General features: G+C 43.5%; 1 protein-coding gene across 2 annotated transcripts in view; it reads right to left on the minus strand.

Annotated features, from left to right (window-relative positions):
- GATB (glutamyl-tRNA amidotransferase subunit B) overlaps positions 1-19,200 on the minus strand; it is a 75,697-nt gene that overhangs the window by 31,165 nt on the left and 25,332 nt on the right. For both annotated transcript variants that reach the window (XM_016144573.2, XM_016144574.2), the window contains exons 3-9: positions 17,888-18,001; positions 15,329-15,527; positions 14,780-14,902; positions 6,877-6,990; positions 4,066-4,150; positions 3,343-3,387; positions 635-824 (exon numbers count right to left, since the gene is read on the minus strand). In XM_016144573.2, the coding sequence (XP_016000059.2) occupies positions 635-824; positions 3,343-3,387; positions 4,066-4,150; positions 6,877-6,990; positions 14,780-14,902; positions 15,329-15,527; positions 17,888-18,001 (870 nt within the window). The remainder of the gene's footprint in view (positions 1-634; positions 825-3,342; positions 3,388-4,065; positions 4,151-6,876; positions 6,991-14,779; positions 14,903-15,328; positions 15,528-17,887; positions 18,002-19,200) is intronic.

Genomic DNA, 19,200 nt, shown 5'->3' on the forward strand with positions numbered 1-19,200 from the left:
GTGGACAAGTAGAAGACAACTGTGATAAAACGCTACACTCACTGATGCCGGATCACTTTAATGTTGCCATGACAAAGAAAACTGCAAAGCCCCAAGCAGCTTTGAAAAAAATAGAAAAATGCCTACACAGATCTCAGTGGTGTCAGATTCTCTAATGCTCTGTTCAGATGCATCTTCAAGCCTCAAAGGACTGACGCTTTTCGTCAGTTTTTAGCATTTTGTGTGGAATAAATGCTTTCTTCTACATTTATTGGTAAAAACGATTGGTTGGCTTTTGAGAACCTAACTTCCTGCCAGACCCTGTAATGGTTCAATACTGCTAAAACCCTATACATGGATTTGTTTGTTCTGCAGAGACATGGAAAAACACTCATCCGCAACATCTGGACTGTCTTCAAGAAGCCTCCACGGATGCTGTGAGCAGCCGTTCCTTTCTACACAGAAGAAATGAGACAAGATTCTGCTTCCGGTTTTATGAGGCGTATCTACCAATAAGGGTAGTGAGCGAAGTTTATCACACCTTAAAATTCTCTTCAGAAGCATCTATTGTACAACTACCCTCTCCACTCAGAGCCCACTGTACGTTACCCCACCTGCTGAGCTGGGTTTATCTGAGCTTCTGATCAGTACCTACCAGTAAGGTGAGGCTGTGTTCTGGCAGCATCCCGTACTGTTGAACGAGCTTCTCCCGGGTCACGCTGGGGAGCTCAGGGATCTGCTCTCGAATCCGGTCGATGTTGATCACTTGCTGTGGGTCTGCGTTGGCAGGCAGAGACGCTGAGTCGTAGATGACCAGAGGAGGAAGGTTGGGTTCAGGAATAAACCTGGCCGGAAAGGAGACAAGGCCTAATCTCAAGTATTTAGTTTAATAAGAAAAATACCCTAGCATCAATATGAAAGTTCCTGTGTTTAGAGGCCATATTACTTGCAAATATTTTCTAATGTCTTACAATAGTGATTCTCCGTTTTCTAGGAACTACTAGCCTTTACACAAGTGTAAACTACAGCTCGAAACACCAAAGCTGCCATTCTCTGTGCTTATGAACTAGTGATGGATGAAAAAGGCACAACACAGGGCTCACAACACACTGTGATGCAGAACAGTGGATCAAGTATGTATTTCTAAAGATATGGGCCGGAAAAAGCAGGACCAAATGATAACAATTTACTTATTAGGGAGGAAGATGACTTCCCCCGTTTTTAAGTTCCACTATTTTTAGCAGAATTTGTGTAATAAATTGAAAGTCAAATAAGAAAACATTCTTTCTTGAGAAGAAAAAATGATAGATTTTGCCTAAATAAAATGTAGAAGCTGGTGGGGGAGGGAGAAAGGGATGCAAAAGCAGAGTACAGGAGATTTTGAGGGCAGTGACATTCTTCTGTATGACACTGTAATGGTGGATATATGTCATCACACATTTGTCAAAGCCCACAGAATGTATGGCATAAACAGTGAACCCTAATGTAAACTACAAACTTCAGTTAATAACAGGGTGTCAACTTCCGTTAATCATAACAAAAGTACCACACTATCCACTAATGCCAGATGTTATTAAGGGAAACCAAGGGGGGCAGGGGGAGTACATGGGATACACCAGGGAACTCTCTGTAATTCCCACTCGATTCTGCTGCAAGCCTTAAGCTGCAACAAAAAAATAAAGTCGGTTAATTTTTTTAATGTGGAAGCTTCACTACTGCAAATAACCTTATTAACTCATTTCCCGTTTAGAAAAAAAAGTACAGCTTGCTGTTACCATTCATTTAATTTTACATAAACACGCTCTTTGAGGCAGAAACAAATGTGACTGGTTTTCAATGTGAAAATAAAATATAAAAACTTCTCGGAGTTACTTCTAAACAGAACTTGTCTCTAATCTTAATATAACAGAAATGCACACATAAGTCGGAATCATCAAATGAATCTTCGGCTAACAACTACTTGAGAACAATGTTAACATCGCACACAGGAATGCTATGTTTTTCTAGGATTCGACATTGTCAAAAATTACTATATTTTGTAAATGGAAATACCATTACTAAAACCAGAACGGTATAAATAGAATGATGCCATTTGTTTCCAAAGACTATTGCTATACTATAGTGATGCCAAAATAATAACAAAAGCGAGATATTTTGCAGCAAATCTAGGGGGTAAGGTTAGGCCTGTGGTCCGTGAGTTATCTCAGTGTAAATGTGGCAGCGCAAGGGCCGCCGGTGAGTATTTTGGGGACAGAAGGGAAAAGAGTTAAACAAAGATGTCCTGCTCTACGTTTTATTCCAGCATCCCTTGTTTTCTCTCTCCTTATCTTTGTCAGAGGACTTATGCAGAAGCAGGACAATGCAGAACAGTGGCTCTGAGGTAATAGATGAGAAGTGTGAGCAACCCACCACCTCGATGCTAAATCTATGCTACGAATCAGTCTGACTTTTGAAGGTAAGAGAGATCAAAGGGGGGCTCCCTGAATCCCATCTCCTAACCTGAGGGATAGAGCTGAAGCCACCAACCAAACTAAAAGCCTCCTCTATGCTTAGTAAGAAAGCAGCACAAACAGAGTCAACACTGGAGGACAAAGATGTTCTTGGGAAGAATGGACTGGACCTAGAAGATCACTATTAAAAAAATCCTGACTCTGACAGACACCATGAGAGGGATCCTTGAGGTGAAGTTCATGCTAAGGGTTTACGAGTTGCTGCTTTCCCACATCTCGATGCCACACTTGTTCCTCACTGACAGCAACAGCCACACTTACATCATCCAGCGCTTCACAAAGGAAAGGTGGGCTAATCTCAACAACTTGAACGCATTAAAATTTCAGTCTCTGCAATCTGCTAAATTCCATGGGGAAAAAAAATGAAAGGTTGCAGTTTTCTTAAGCTTGTCCTTATCATTTGCTTTATTTCCGGATCTCATATTAAGTCTAACTTGTTTATCAATTAATAGCATGACCTGAGGCATGAAGAGACATGCCATGAACACACACATCTCCTTTTTCATCTCTTCTCGAAGAACTTCATTTACTGAATGTAACTGAATATAAGAATAGGAACAGGATAAGCCCCATCCTCAAATGCCATCCTCTTAGCTCAATTACAACAACTGTCACAGAGGCGTGAACAAGTGTCTTCCAACAGTTGAATCCTGTCTAACAAGAGGCTACCAAATCAAGAATATATTTTTCTCTCAGTATGCACTAAAATAGGGAGTCTAGGTTTTCCATCATGCAGCAATAACAAAAAGTGGTTTCTAAAAACTATCCAGGATCATCAGGTTGATCTGTAAATAGATCTGAAATATGCCCCGACCCCACATATATAAGCTATTTTGACAGGGGAAGTAATCACCTGTAGTCTTGTTTTCCTTCTTTGTCTCTCATTGGCACGGTGCACCTATGAAAGTCGAATGAGAAAGCATTAAGTGAACATTGCTGCAGCACTGGCTAGCACACGTGCGGAGAGGAGATTCCCTCCCAACAAGAGACACAAGCAAACGCAAGCCCATCAGTGTTCTTTGGGAGACACTTTGTGACTACATTAAAAAATACTTAAAAAATAAATGTTTAGAATGCTAATTAAAAAGAAAGAAATTGTTTCAATGATTCCAGCTTTTAACTAGCTTTAACTCTCGGCTTTTGAGCTTTGTTCAGTCTTCTGCTAAGAGTAAAAAAATGATTAAAACTCTTAGTCAGAAAATTAGAGTCAAAGTTACCTAAACAAGAAAAGGCACCTCCACATCCAGCTCTAAACTTTCTTCTGACTCTAGCTTAAACTGGTAGAGCTTACGTCTGATGAAATTTAAGGAAGTAAAAGTCCACAAAGTAGGTAATCTGGAAGCAAGAGAAGGACCAGGACCTAAGAGTAAGCACTATGTTTAAGTCTGGTTCAGTTTAAATCTCTTATCAGCCCTACAGGGTATATTATATCCCTTTAGGGACAGCATTTTCCGAACTTTACTAATGAGGAAACAGAAGTACAGAGAAGCTAAGTACCTTCTTCAAGGTCACATGGCTGGTCTGTGGTGAACTCAGCGTGGAGCCCCACCCAGCTATACTCAAGATGCAAACTCACCCCAGCTTGTAATCAAATGAGCGAGTTTCATTCAGAATTTCACCTCCATTCTCAAGTTCTTTGATTTGCCTCTGAATTTCATAGTCTAAGAGAAAAATATAGTAGTTTAGTATATTTTTAATTCATCCAGTCAAGCAATAATCAGAAACGTTTTCCAATCTTTAAGTAGAAAAAAATAATCAAGACAGTTGTTTAAAATAATTCTTCCCTTATATAGTACTCCCTCCTTATCCACGGTTCCACTCTCTGGTTTCAGTTATTCGTATTCAACCACAGTCTGAAAATATTAAATTTCCTCAAAGACGCTGTCTGCTCCTGACAGTAAACCACTGCCATTATCATGGCTCGATGACCCGGATCACTAGAAGCAGGTGATTCTCCTTCTGACAGTATCCTCAGAAAGTCAACGGCAGCCTAATTCACTTCACTTCGTCTCAACACCTAGCCATTTTATTATCACATGTCATCTCAAGAACGAGAAGGGTAAACATAGTATAATAAGATATTTTGTGTGAGAGACTGCATTTTCATAACTTTTATGACAGTATAATTATTCTATTTTATTATTAGTTATTATTGTTAATCTCTTACTGCACCTGATTTCTAAAATGAACTTTATCACAGGTATGTATATATAGGAAAAAACATACTCTCTATAGGGTTCTGTGGTTTTAAGCATCCATACACAGGGGTCTTCGAATATATACCCCATGGATAAGGGTGGACTACTGTACACTGTATTTTCTTCTTGCTGCCATCACAGAATAATAATAATGATGCTGGAAAGGGTCTTTTAGGAAGCACTATTCCCTCCCTTCTTGAGAAAAATTGGGTTCAGAGAGATAAGTGACCCAGTAAGATTATACAACTTGGCAGAAGAAGGGCTGGGCCCACTACCTAGGCTGAGTGACTCCAGATCTAGGATTGCTGCCTACCAGGAGTTCTTATCCTGGGATTCATGGCTGGGCTCCAAGTGGTTTTGGTATCTCCTGAAATTATGTACAAGATGTTGGTGTGTACAGATGTACATTTTGGGAGAGAGGGTCCAGAATTTTGATATTTTCAAAGGGATTTATGACCACGAATGATTAAGAACCACTGCTTTATATGAAACATTCCCTCCTCAATAAACAAGGCAGGCTGTGGTAATCAAAACAGCCACGACTGCTAAGCTTCTTTATGGAAACCGTTCTGGCCTGCCCCCAACTCCCCGCCCTGCCACACTACCTTCCCTTGCCCGAATCCAAACTCTTGTATCTCAGTGTCAGTTTTTGCTCAACTCTCCCACTGTGATGCTCTCTGATTGGCATGAGAAGATGACTAAAAGACCCAAAGGCGGTAGAAAAATAGGGTGGAAAAACTATAGACCTGGTGAATTAAGCACATAACAGTAAAGTGTTGGTTCTTTCAGTCTGAATAGACCACGGGTAGAATTCTCAGACTGCTGTTCCGAAGGGTACATCAGGACAAGAGAAGGTTAGAGACAGCCAAAAAACTGGCAGGGGTCTCCTTCGTCACTCATTATAGATTTATCTACCTAAAATATTGCTGTCTCTTTTTTTTTTTTTTTAAGGTTACTGTCATTGTCTCTTAGAATGAGTCCTAGTACTTACTACCCACAAGGTGAAGTAGAGTTTTCTTCCATTCGCTCCAAGCTTTCCCTTCACAAACTTGGGCTATAAAGGGTTTTCTCTCACCCAAACCTTTCATGGCTTCAGAAACATGCATTGTGTCTCCTTTTAGAGACGGAAGTATGTCTTCATGTGGGAAGTCCCACTCCTTCTCCCTCCATAAGTTTCCCCTTGATCATTTTAATGCTCTTTTTCCTGAAAATCTGCAGACTCAGAGTGCCTTCATTGAAGCTGATTGACCATTTCAGGTTAGGATAATAAGGTTTTATACAAGACTAGACAATCTTTTCTGTATTTTAATACTTTTTCTGACAAGACCCAAGACTCTACTCAACATTTGGGCTACAGCAACGCATTCAGCTGTCTTGTTCTCTGTGCATCCTTGAGAGGGTACACTTAAAATCTCCCACCATTCTTTTTTCCTCAGATTCACTCACATTCTATGGGACTGCCCCAGATGTTTATCTTGCTCAACCGTTCTATTTTATTAGTATATACTTGTCGATACTGAAATACCCACAGCATGTCCTGCTAAAATAATATCAAGATTTGATTACATAGGCACATGCAATCTATTAGTAAAAAGTAGAAAAACGCATTGATCAATAAGATACAAAGTTTTATATATTCATTAGCTATTGGCCATAATTTCAGGCTGGGCAGAAAGTATGTGATAAATAAAAAATGAGAGCTGTAGTATATTGCAGACTCCTCATAAAGAGGTGCAGTCTATTTTTCCTCCCTTTGAATCTGCTTTTAATTCAATCTGCTTTGAACAGAATGTGTTGGAACAAACATCGTGTGACTTCTAGAGCTGAGGACTCCAGAGGCCTTGAGGCTTCTGCCTTCATCCGCCTGGCATCCCTCACTGCCACGGAAGGCCCAGGCGAGGCGAGTGAACGAACAAAGACCACAGGGATAGACGAGGCTAGCAGACATCCAGCACTGAGGCCCCAACACGTGAGTGAGGTCACCTGAGACCCTCTGTTTCGGCTGAGCTGCCAGCTTCCACAGCCACATGAATGAGCTGAGGCAGGACCAGTAGAAAAACCACCCGAGGCACACAATTGTGAAACCTGAAATGGTTGTTGTACAAGTCGCTAAGGTTTGGGGTGACTTGTTACACAGCAATAGATAACTGACACAAAGAGGTACATTACGAGTAACAGCTGACATTTACCTATCGCTTTGGCCAAGAACCTGGCGCTGTTGAGATTCTTCACTTCGGTTCGAACGCCCAAAGGCTCCCCAGGGTGATGCACAGATATATTGGCATCCACTCTCAACTGGCCATCTGGAAGGAGAGAAAAAAGACAATTCTTTAGAAATTCTGAGACGATGTGGTCTTTTTAAGGAGAGTGCATGCCCGGACAAGCGACATCTAACTCTACTTGCTGGTTAGTTATAGCAAACTAACGTTAGAGATGGCACAGTTAGTTCTGAAGTAGACAGCTGCTACTTCTGTCCACTTAAGAGAATTCCAGTCCTGAGGCGTCCAAGGTGCATAGGGGTGTGAATGTGTATTTGTGTGCATGTTCTGTGCACATGCAGAAAAGAGGAGAAATTCTGAATATACCAGCTGAGGAAATCTCATTTCTCTTGTGTCAAAGAAGAAAAACAACACTGTTAAAAAGAGATTCACTCTGCAGTTTTATTCCGAAGTTTTTTCAAAGAGCTGGAGCTGGGGTGGCAGGAAGGCCTCAGAAATGACTAACCGACAACTGACCCTACACTGCTGTCCAGTGGGACGTGGATTTCTAACAGTAGTTCTGGAAGATTTATAAGAGAATCCTTGAGAATCTATAGCTCAAGGGCAAGAGCCAGAAGCCTGGGCATTTATTTCCCTTCCTCTAGGTACTGTGATGATATTTTCCTGCCACAAACATGACTCTGAACCCTTCCCGACTGCTGAGAGTGTGGTGCAGCACACAGAGCTGTTATGAAGGGGACAGTCTGTCCCCATCCAAGGATGCCGACAACCCCTAAGGAAGCAGGTGGTTTCTGGAGAGGACTAAGAGGCTCCCAGGGCGGGGCGGGGCGGCGGCGGTAGGGGGGGGGGGCCAAGACACAGAGATGAAGGTAAGAAATACTCAGATTTTACACGCTACAAAGTATAGCTCGAATTCTCTGTTCTCCAATCTCATTTACAATATTTAAAACAGTACAGAATGAGAAGATAAATGCTGAAATTTTATTTTCCTAAGCAGATTTTTAAATTAAAAAATCTGCCAAACCTAATGTTCTGATCGGCTGAATAAAGACATTAATTTCCCCAGATTCGACAGCGAAAGTATATTAAAATAATAAAGTGGCATAAGTTAATTCCATGCCAAGAAAGGAGACTCTCAGAACTGGTTTCTGTCATTCCCCAGTGCTGAGCTGTGGGGCTCAACGTCCAAATTTGAGACCAACGGCTAGCCACTTCTTGCCCTGCTCACCACTAATTCCTTCAGGAAAAGGGCTCGCCTCACCCGCTCTGTGACTGCAGCCGCACCCGTGACAGCCAGGGAGAAGGTGCCCTTCAGCTCGGAAATTACCCTATGTCTCTGGTGCTGACATCTTGGCACTTTTGAGGAACCCTGCGGCCCCTTTCTTGACAATCTGTGCCTACGCAAATCTCAAATCCCAGATATTCCTGACATCCTCGGATGCCTGGTCTAGGAACTCTCAGTCTAAGTCATCATCTGCTTCTCTGTTTTCTTTGTTCCTTATATCCAAACTGAAAAGCAGACCCTATCAGTTCTTCCCTCCAAATATACCTCGTACCTGTCAGTTCCTCCCCACGTCCACCGCCGCCACCCCTGCCCGAGGACTTGGAACGCCAGGCCCAGGCTACAGAACCACATCCTGACTGTCGCCACAGCAGCCCCTCCCTGTCCTGCCACCGCGATGCCGCTCCGACTTTCACCCGGCCACAACGGGGTTTTCGTCGCTCTTGTTGCAGTGCCTGCTCACGCGGAGAGCCAGCTCCTGGTGGATCATCTCGTCTCCCCTGCCTGATATTCGAGGGCCCTCATCTGGTCTTGGTTGACACGACCCACACTTTCCCACTAAGCACTCCATGAGAAAGCCCCTCTAGTCGGGCACCATCTCCACACGCTCTCTTCATCAGTGTCACCGTCCCTAATCCAACCTCTGCTTATCCTTCAAGGTCCCACCTTCTCTCTCCTAAAAACCCTCGTCGAAAGGCTAGTCTCCACTGGTGGCACTTCTGAACTACTAGAATATACATAATCCGTAGCACAGAATCTTGCACGTCTACAGTCTATTTTGAATTGATCTTATCTTTAAGACTAGAATGGAAGGCCCTTGAGGACTGGGCCCAGATTTTAAATCCCACACCTCTTGTCTTCCCAAGGACATCATGTTGGCCATCTCCTCTCTCCCGTATCAGTCATTAATCTCTCTTTAGCATTACTTCTGATATAAACATACGCGATAGTATTTCTCATTTAAAAAACTAAACCAAAACCTACTCCATCGAACCCAATTCTCTTTCGAGCAGGAATCCAGCTCTTGTCCCTCTGCTTTCCTTTTCAGCAAATCCTCTCAAACCATTTTGTTTGCTGCACATATTGTCTTCATGACTTAACCTCCCATTTACTCCTAAACTCGCTTTACCTTGGCTTCTGTCCCCACCTCTCGAAAAATGCCTCGTCAAAGTCACCAACAACCTCCAGCTGCCAGAACCAACGGAGACAGGACACAGTCTATCTTCACCTGCGGGACACTTCAGCAGCATGTGCCACCCGAACTAATCCTTTCCTTCTTAACTCCCTCTCAGCTCTTGTGACCTTACACTCTATGGTTTCCCTCCTACCTCCCTGGACACGCCATTTCCGTTTCATTTGCTGGCACTTTCTTTCCTATCCAAACTCAAGACTGTCTACTTACTCTCTCTGCATGGTATAAATGCCGTGTATGTGTTGATGACTCCTAAATTTCTTCTGACCAGACAGACGTCTACTCTGAGCTCCGCACTGACCTCCAATGTCCACCTGACACCTCTGCTTGGAGGTCTCCCAGGTATTCCAATGGCTCCAAGTAAATCCTGATTTACACCCCTACGAAGCCATTCTTATCTTCATCTTCCCAATTTCAGTAAAGAGCAACTACTACTGAGCTCCTCAAGCTTCTCTGAAGGCCTCCTCGGTTCCTTCCTGCCCCGGGCCTCCCCGCCAGGCTGTTAACAAATCCTGTTATTGCTCGAATCTACCCATCTTGAGTTCTCCGTGTTCACCAACACCAGCCCTGTCTACAACAGTGTCAGTCAGTTTCCATCTGAAGCACTGCAGAAGCTTCGGAACTGGTCTCCTTGCTTCACCTCTTACCCATTTGAAATCTACTTTGCACGAAGCAGCCAGAGTGGTTTTCTAAAACATTACACAGACTATGTCATTCTCTTCTTCAAAAGCCCTTCGATGACTTCCTAGTGTACCTGGAATGAAACCCGAATGCTTATCATCATCAGTAACCTATCCCGTGCCTACCTTTTCAGTCCTGATGCCACATTCCCCTGCTCGCCAGGCTTTCCCTGGAGTGGCCTTCTGTTACCTTTGTTAACTCCCAGCATATTCCACGCTTTCTCCCATCTCAGACTTTGTCTTATCGGTTCCCTGGAATGCTGAACCCCCAGGGCTATGCTGGCTCCTCCGGGCTATTCTTCAGGTCTCAAATAAAGGTCACCTCCTCTGAGAGGCCTTCACCTTCCAATGATGTTCTTTTTCATGGCACCCTATTTCCTCAATGCACTTATCAGTTCGACTGTTTTTGTTTTATTTGTTAATGTATTTTCCTCCCTCAGGAACATAAGCTATATGGAGCAGGAACGATGCTTTTTTCATTGCTATATTCAGAACCTAGCACTGGGTCTGGCACATGTTCATTGTTCAATAAATTAATACCTCGTTGAATGAGTCAAAATTTGTTATTTTCCTGAGCAATGAGTAAGCAGACTGGTTACTGTTTCACATTAAGTTCCCGAGATGTTCTCAAGTTCTGTCTGCAGAGGACTAATTAACGGTGGGAATCATTGGAAAGGCCCATTTCAGCTCAAAGGAAAATGTCCAAAGTAGGTACACTGCGTGAGCCCCACTCAACCAAATCTCAGTGCTCAGAGACAACTCAACTGGAACCCAGGGAACCCTGATTGAGACCTCGCTTGCTTTTAAAAACGAAACCATCTTTCACAATTTTGGATTCTAATTTGGAAAAGGAATAAAAGCATGAATTTCAGTCTCTCCCAAAGAAGACCATACTACACAATGTCTGAGAGGAATTATTTAGTACCCTGAGGTGTTGAGAGTTCTCTAGGCTGGATTCAAATACAGTATGGAAAACTAACAAAAGACATTCCATCCAGTGAAGACAAAATACCTTTTAAACAAAGCAAGTTAAATTGCCTCAAGCACACAAAAGCCTCGCCAAGTCAGGTTTACTTCAACGCATTCTATAACACTGAGGCCTTCACCCACACGTCATGAGAATGTTATCAAGCTCAATTTCTACCTTCTAGGAGTAGAAATTTGTCACAGCAAAGCTAAAAAACTATACCACTGAGCAGAGTGGTATGGTGTGGTTACATTTTCTTTTTTCTAAAACACATTCACACATCAGAAATAACATCATGATAGAAAACTGTTTCTGTAAACAGCAGGGGCCTGAGGATTTAGTGAGAAGGTCCGTTACGCTATTTCATTCTGATCACTGAATATTCTCCAGAACTTAAATAACAAAGTTTCACAAAAAGTGACCAAGTTTTTTATCACACATATTTCACAAAGCATATTCATCCAAAATGAGTGGCAATTCTGTAAAAGTAATACTATTTATTATTGTTAAAAATCCCTAAGATTTACTGAGCACAGGCTACTTGCTAAGACCTGTGATAAGTTTTATATACATTATCATGTATTCCCTAGAATATTGCTCAGGCATTTCGAACTTAACATATCCAAAGTGGAAACCCAGGTTTTCTCCCACAAAGCCACTCCTCTCCCATCTTCCCTGTCTCAGTAAACAGGACACCATCCTGCTGCCCCAACTCCACTCAAAACTTAGATGACTTCCTTTCCTCCTTGGTTTCTTTTGTCCTTTCCCTTTCCATACGTAACTATTTGGGGACTTGTTTTGTACGTATGAAAAGGGAGGCTCAGAGAAGGGAAACACTTTGCCCAGGTCCTACAGCCGGAAGTGGCAGGACAGGATTCCAAGCCAGGCCCGGGACCTCAGTGCGCTTACCACCCACATGCTGCCAAACTCTCTCTCAAAGTTGTTATCTATGGCAGTTATGACACTCTCGTGGCAGACAGTAAGAAGCAACGTGACGCAGTGCTTAAAGGGCTCCTGGAGTCAGACACACCTGGGCTCAAATCCCAGCTCAGTCACTTCTTACGGGCTTTGGGCAAATAACCCAACCTCTCTAAACCTCAGTTCCCCACCTGTACATCAGGCATGATAAACCTCTCTCTCAGGAATGTCGTAAAGTTTACATGAGACGATAAATTAATTAAATGCTTCATCAACCGATGGGCACATGCTAAATGTTCAAACCGGCTGATATTACTATCATTGAAACATTCGGTATGTCTACATCGGTATGTGTTCAGCTCAACAGATTGCTTAGAGGTTCCCCACAATGGCACATGTCCCGAGGAGGAAATGGCTCTCGGAACCCAGGCTGAGAGGTCTACACTCATCAGCAAAACTACCAGGAAGTCACTGAATAGCAGCTCTAAGGAATTAAGAGGCATTCCAAAAGCTCTCTGGGAATCCAGTTCTTTGTGGGGTGGCCCTCAGTCCCCAGGCTGGTCTCCAGTGCCTACGCAGTGGTCCTATGGTGATGGGACAGAAGAAGGAGCAAAGGGGTCAGGGCTGATAAAATGCTAACGGTGCATGCGCGTGCGCGCGCACACACACACACACATACACACGCGCGCGGGCACCCTGCAAACCCCAGGCAGGCCTTTCCTCCCCACAGCACCTCAGAACCACAGCACCTCAGAAACACAGCCATTCTGCCGCTGTGCCAGGGGCAAAGCTGTTGGGTTTGTATTTAAAAGCAACAAAGTGTCACAGCAAACACGATTTAATGAACCCTCTTGGCTGTCACTGAACTGATGAGTTCTTGCCGTTATGGTTTATCTCTTGGCAAGGACCCAGACAGGGCTATTTCTCAGCTAACAGGTGGCCTGTTTATTATTCCATAGGTTTGGTAGAAATCACAGATATTCGAAGAAGAATGGAATACTAAAATCTCTTTTAAAGCAATAGAGAATAAACACTTAGTGCATAAATGGATAACCATCCAACCTGCCCATATTTCATTTATGCTCTGTGGGTAAAAAAACAGCATGATCCATAAATCTAAAATGGAGTTTTCTTACTCTAAAACAGAGCCTCATTTCTATAAAGCTTGTAAGCGGCTAACCTTTATGCCACTCAAACTCACGTGGCTGTGTTTTTCCAGTCTTCAGCTTAAAGATAGCAAATTGTCAAGTTTTGTCTTCAGATTCGACTTGTACTTGGGCTCTGATGTAACAATTTGTCGCCTGTAAGATGTCCTATGTGGTAAATGCGGCATTACAAATTCGCACATACTTCTGTAGCATGCAGATATATTGTGTGCCATAAAAAGGTTGGCGAATAGTATTATAAACTGGCAGGGAGATGAATCATGACCATCAATTGTATTTACTGGTATCCCCGGTGACCTCCTGTGATGGTTATTTTATGTGTCAACTTACTGGGCCACAGGGTGCCCAGGTACTTGGTTAAACATACTAAGTTTGTCCGTGAGGGTGTTTCTGGATGGAATTAACACCTGAATCCATACACTGAGTCAAGCAGATTGCCTTTCCCACCAGTGGGTGGGCCTCATTCAATCCATTTAAGGTCTGAGTAAAACAAAAGGCAGAGTAGAGGAGAATTTGCTCTCTCGGCCTTACTGTCTTCGAGCTATCAGTCTTCTCCTGCCTCTGGGCTTGGGCTCGGACTGGAACTTATACCATTGGTTCTTAGGCCTTTGGACCTGAACTGGAACTATACTACCAGCTCTCCTGGAGCTTCCTAACTGGAGCTTCTCAGTCTCTATAGTCACATGAATCAGTTCTTTATAACAAATCTCATTATATGTAAACACACATATATGTATAACCTACATACACATTCTATTGGTATTGTTTCTCTGGAGAAGTCTAATATACCACTGTGCTGAGCTACGGATTAACAACTGTACATGCTACGGATTAATAATTGTATCCTTTTTCCACTCTGGCAGAGAGTCATCTGTGGGTGGCAGAAGTTTAAAAACAAACAAAACCCTGGGAACAGAAAATAGGGAAAACCATGGGAGAGACTAGCTTTCAGGGACTGCAGAGCTAGTAAAGCAGCGTTAGGAAAGAGCCAAAGGCGTGAGCCACGGAGAAAATGAGTCTGTCCAATGCTTGTAATTCTGACATCTCATTTGCAATACTTAAAATGTATAGTTTGCTTGGTCCCAAGGGTATAAGTGTTTATTTTAATTTCCTATTATATTGTTACTGAACTTAAAATTTTATCTCAAAGTTTTAGGAAATCATAACTTTGGCTTATAGTTTATATCATTTGGCTTTAGCTCTACATGGATGAAAATTCTAGAAAAAAGGAAGAGACCCAAAGGAAAAGTATCAGTTACCAAAGTGCCACAGACACAGCACTTACAAACTAAGTTATTCTGATAAAAGCGTCCTCTTGCTGAGAAAGAAGAAATTTTCAAACATACCATTTTATTAATCCTCACAACATTTTGACGCATGAAGCCAGGAGAAAGCATCTACTCCTCTGGCTGCTAATCTTACATTCTTGGGCTGAGGGCGTCTGCACTGCTGATGTTAATGTGTTTATTTTGGCTGGGGGCTCAGAAAAGCATCCAAGGAAAACGCTGAGGAAAAAACAAAAAAACAACTAGGGATGCAAAAAGCTGAAAAAAGGGTGTAAACCACCTCGACATAGCTGATGCAGAGAACGAAACTGAAGTGCGAAGAGACCTAGGAAGCGGAAAGGGAGAAGGTGAGGGAGGCGGGGCACTGCTGTGTGGCGTCTACCTGCCATGATGGCCTGGCTGGTCCCCAGCGCTTGAAGTATCAGCTGCAGCTCCCTGACTGCTGTTGCCGCCTCTTCTCCGCAGGACATGTCGGGCTCCAGGACCACTTCCAGAAGGCCAATCCCTACCAAATGAGAGGCAGAGTCAGCCTATCTGAGCAGCAGATAAGCAAGGCTGAAGTTTTAGGAAAACCCTGCACTACTAAAAAATTCTCAAAGTGGGTCCTAGCCTCTGATTTACTTTTCTCTTTCCCCTCACTTTTTGATTTTTGACTTTGATTCATTTCCTTTAAAGTCTGCTTAGGATATCAAGCTGTTGGGTCTGTGTCTAGGCGGCTACGTTTGTCTCGTTTTAGGGGTGGGCTGTTAGAAAAGCCAAAGGTAATCGCAGTTCAAGGCCTGCTCTCTAACCTACTGTGCCAGTACCAACGCTGATATTCTGATCTCCATCTATCAGGCTCCAGGGCCTGCGTCCTCAGTTGGTTTGGGTAAACTCTGGAAGGGAAGAGAGGTGGCTGGGAGGAAAAGTAATGGAAAATCTCCAAGCCTACCTGCCCTGTTCAAGTCAATGAGTGTCTGAGACCGGAAGTCATCGTGGAGGGTCTTGCCACTGTCTTGTTCCAGTTGGATCTGCTTAATCCTCACTGTCTTGCTGATCACCTGACTCTGCTTCTTCCCCGTACAGATGCTGTACGCCAAGCTCCCATTCACGGCGATCGGGAGCCTTTGCTGGGTAATTTGGTAGCCTGCCTGCACACAAACATGGGGTACCAGGTCACTAGTCCATACGGAAAAGCTGGATCCAGTTTACTATTCCTTTTAGTGTCACAAAACTACAGGCTTACTTAAAAACATAACAAATTTTTTAAAAAAAGGAAAAGAAAAATTAGTTTATGTACTGCGGCCATAATTAGCTTGGCCTCTTTTGATTATTCCCATCCCTCCTTACCTTCCCTGGATCCCCCCTCCCCGAATAATGATGCAATAAACAACGTGAACCCCATCTTCTCTACAAAAGTACCATTTGGGGAAATAACAATAATCTCACTGTCAGAGGCTCCTAAAAAAAGAATATGTTATTTTCACTTAGCTCATTACCCTAAACCCTGCATCTGATTACTGGGCTCCTGACAGACCCTCCTTACTACAAACTGCTGGCTAAGCATTTTGCTATCTGCTCTCAGCACGGCTGACAGCAGTTGCTGGTGTTTAAGCTTGCTTTGTTCCTGCTCTTTAAGCTAACCGATCACGCCGGCTGCTCTCCCTGACCCAACTTCCCTTGTTCCTCTAGCCAGAATGTGCCGGGACTCTCACATTCAGCTAATGAAAGCACGTAGCACTAAAATACTGACGGGTGTCGCAAGGACTCCCTCACCTCCTTCCAAGTGGAGAGGAAGAATTACTTTCAAATACACGCAAGCATTAACATACACTAAAGAGACGGCAGGTCAATACAGAGAACTGGAGAAGAACCGAGAACCACAGCTGAAGCGCCTGCGGTGCTTGCTGGGGTCCCAGGCACGGTGTTCTCTCAGTACTTTACAGCTTTTGATCCTCATGACAACCCTACGAGGGAGGTACAGGGCACAGAAGGGATTAAGGGCCTTGCCCAGAGCCACAGAGCCAGGTAAGTACCAACGTCAGGATCTGACCCACGGTGGTCTGGCTCTAGTCTGTGCTCTTAGCCACCAACCCAGTGTTTTTCAAACTTTAGCTGCATCAGAATCACCTGGTAGAATGCTCAACACACAGACCAGTCCCACCTGAAGACTTTCTGATTCAGCAGGTCTGAGAGGAAACTGAGAATTTATATTTTTAGCAAGTCCCCAGGAGATTCTAATGCTAGTGGCCCAGGGACTACACTTTGAGAACCACGACATTGGGCCAACTCATTCTCTGGGCTAAAATAGGAAGTCTCATTTTGTAAAACTTAAACTCTAAGGAGGGCTGCCAAATAAGTTATAGAATGCTCAGTTACATTCGAATTTAATTTGGATGCATTGTTTATTCAGATAAATAACAAATACTTTTTTAGTATAAGTATGTCCCATGTAATATTCGGCAACACTAACTCTGGATTGTCTGAGCCACCTGGACCAAAAAGAACAGAAAGCTGCAAATAATGAAAGCATTTCATTTTAGTCACATATTGCTAACTCTCCATCTTAACTGGTTATCACTCTTAAAAGATGAAAAAAATGCAGGTTCATTCTCTCTACCCTACCAAGCAGTACAATTTGCTAAAAGGCTGGCAGCTAGAGAGGAAAAGCAGCAGCAATTGGAGAATTCAGGTTCTAGAATTTTTAATTTTATTCTCCTCCTGTTCTCACCCACTAAAAACAGCTCACCTCAATCTCCAGTTCAAGAGGAAGAACGTGAAGCAATATCATCACTCTTTTTCTAAATCTAAAGAGGGGCCATACTATCAGAGGCTCCAATCAAATGAAACATTATTTTGGGAAACCCATTCAACATTACAGTTTTGGCTCAGTTGAATAATATGAAAAACTGGCTTTAGTTCATACTGGCTTCTCGTAAAGAAAAAAAAACAAACCTCTAATTTTAAGGAAAAAGCAGGCTTATATTGGGTCTACTGCTCAGCCGATTACTGTTCAGTCCAGGCTTCTGGTTCGTGTTTCTGCTTACCGTAGTCCACTTACCTGCTCCTTAGGAGATGACAGAAGTGTCTCCGAAGGTGACAGTCCTATTATTGGAAACTTCAACTTAAAAGAGGGAAGCTCTCACTATGTCTACAGAGCCATAGTCCGCATTTACTGTTGCATCAGCCAGAGTTAGCTTTGGTCCTAACAGGCAATTAGCACCAAACGCCACAGCTGGGCCAAGCCTGGGAATACTAGCTTCTTCTACTCCCCATTCAATTATGAGCGAGCCACGAGAAGCATGAGGCTAAGCAAGGAGTCAGCAATCAGGACAATTGCATCCAATCTAGTAAACATCGGGGGGCACCTGCCTTCATCAGGGCCAGGCAGAACTTCCCACTGAGATGGACAGGGCTCTGACAGAGAGAGTAAGAGGCACCGCCCCCCTCCCTGCCTCCAAACTCCCCAGCTCTGAGAACGTACAGAGGGCAAATCACAAAGCATACTTACAGGGAGGTCTGCATAGAAGTAGTGCTTCCTGTCGAACAAGGACTTCTTGTTTATGTGGCAGTTCAGTGCCAGGCCTGTCATCACCGCCGCCTCTACGCACCTCCTGTTGAGAACCTACGGAAACACGACACATAGCTCTTCTCAGATCCAGCCTGAACAAATGCTTCTCCCACACACTGACATCCTCCCTGAATATTCAATTCGACCCTTCAGCGGGCATTATCTCTGGTTCTCTGTGTGGGCAGCTCCAGTTCACAAGCCAACTCTTATCTGTCTGGAACCCGGAAAACTTAGTATGAAAAAAGAAAATGTATGCGGCAGTGGGTCCCACTGGGCAGTTAATGAACTACCACCTCCGGGATCCTTTCCCTCAACACCTGACATTGACGTTAACAGGGAGGGTCCCCAAAAAGCTCAGTGGAGTGGCTACTACAGGGAATAAATTTAATTTCACTCCCTCTGCAAGCAGAGCAAGGATCCCGTCAGAATACAGGTAGACACTGATTCCTGAGAGGATCCAAGCAGCGGCTCAGCAGACCTCAGCCGGGTTGCAAAAACCACTCTGACACAGAAAGAATGAACTTCTGGAAACCTAAGGGCCATCTCCATTCTTCACGGGCTGGGGAAGGTGGCACACCTGCCTCCTTGCCTTCGGTCTGGGTCTGGCCAGCTCCCTAAAGGTGGAGTGCGAGTGTGCCCTACACATGACTGTCCTTCAGCTGCTGGCCCCTCCAGGGGATCCTGGAGCTCAGGAGTTCCTTCTAGATCCCACTCTGCCCCAAAGGATGTGAACAGCTTTTAAGAACTGTTTTTGAGGTGGTGGTGGTGGAATAAGATAGACGAACAGAGACAAGGAGAAAGAGCAGTAAATTCCAGAGTCAGGTCCATACCTCACTTCTGCTATGCGTGTGTGTGTGTGTGTATATATATATACATACAGCTATGTATGTATATAGCTGTGTGGCTAGAAGCTCAGCCTCCTCCTCTCTGAAATAGGGATTTAATATCTACCTTGCAGAGTGAATAAAGTAACAACTAGAATATCTATAGCAGGAATTCAATAAACAGTTCATTTTCCCCACTGCACTTCAGAGAAACTTTTGAGGATATCGTGCTTGTTGATGAAACACATTTCTATTTATTATATTTATGAGGTTCTTTAGTATATTTAGTATACTATTATTTACAATATTTACAGAGGGCTTTCCAGGTAAGCAAGCATTTTCACATTTTATTTCAGCCTCACAGCAACTCTATAAAGAAAGACTTTATATTATTCCAAAATTTCAGAAAAAGAAAAATTAAGACCCAGA

The sequence above is a fragment of the Rousettus aegyptiacus genome, unplaced genomic scaffold (genome assembly GCF_014176215.1).
Source record: "Rousettus aegyptiacus isolate mRouAeg1 unplaced genomic scaffold, mRouAeg1.p scaffold_m13_p_16, whole genome shotgun sequence".
In the NCBI taxonomy this organism is placed as follows: Eukaryota; Metazoa; Chordata; class Mammalia; order Chiroptera; family Pteropodidae; genus Rousettus; species Rousettus aegyptiacus.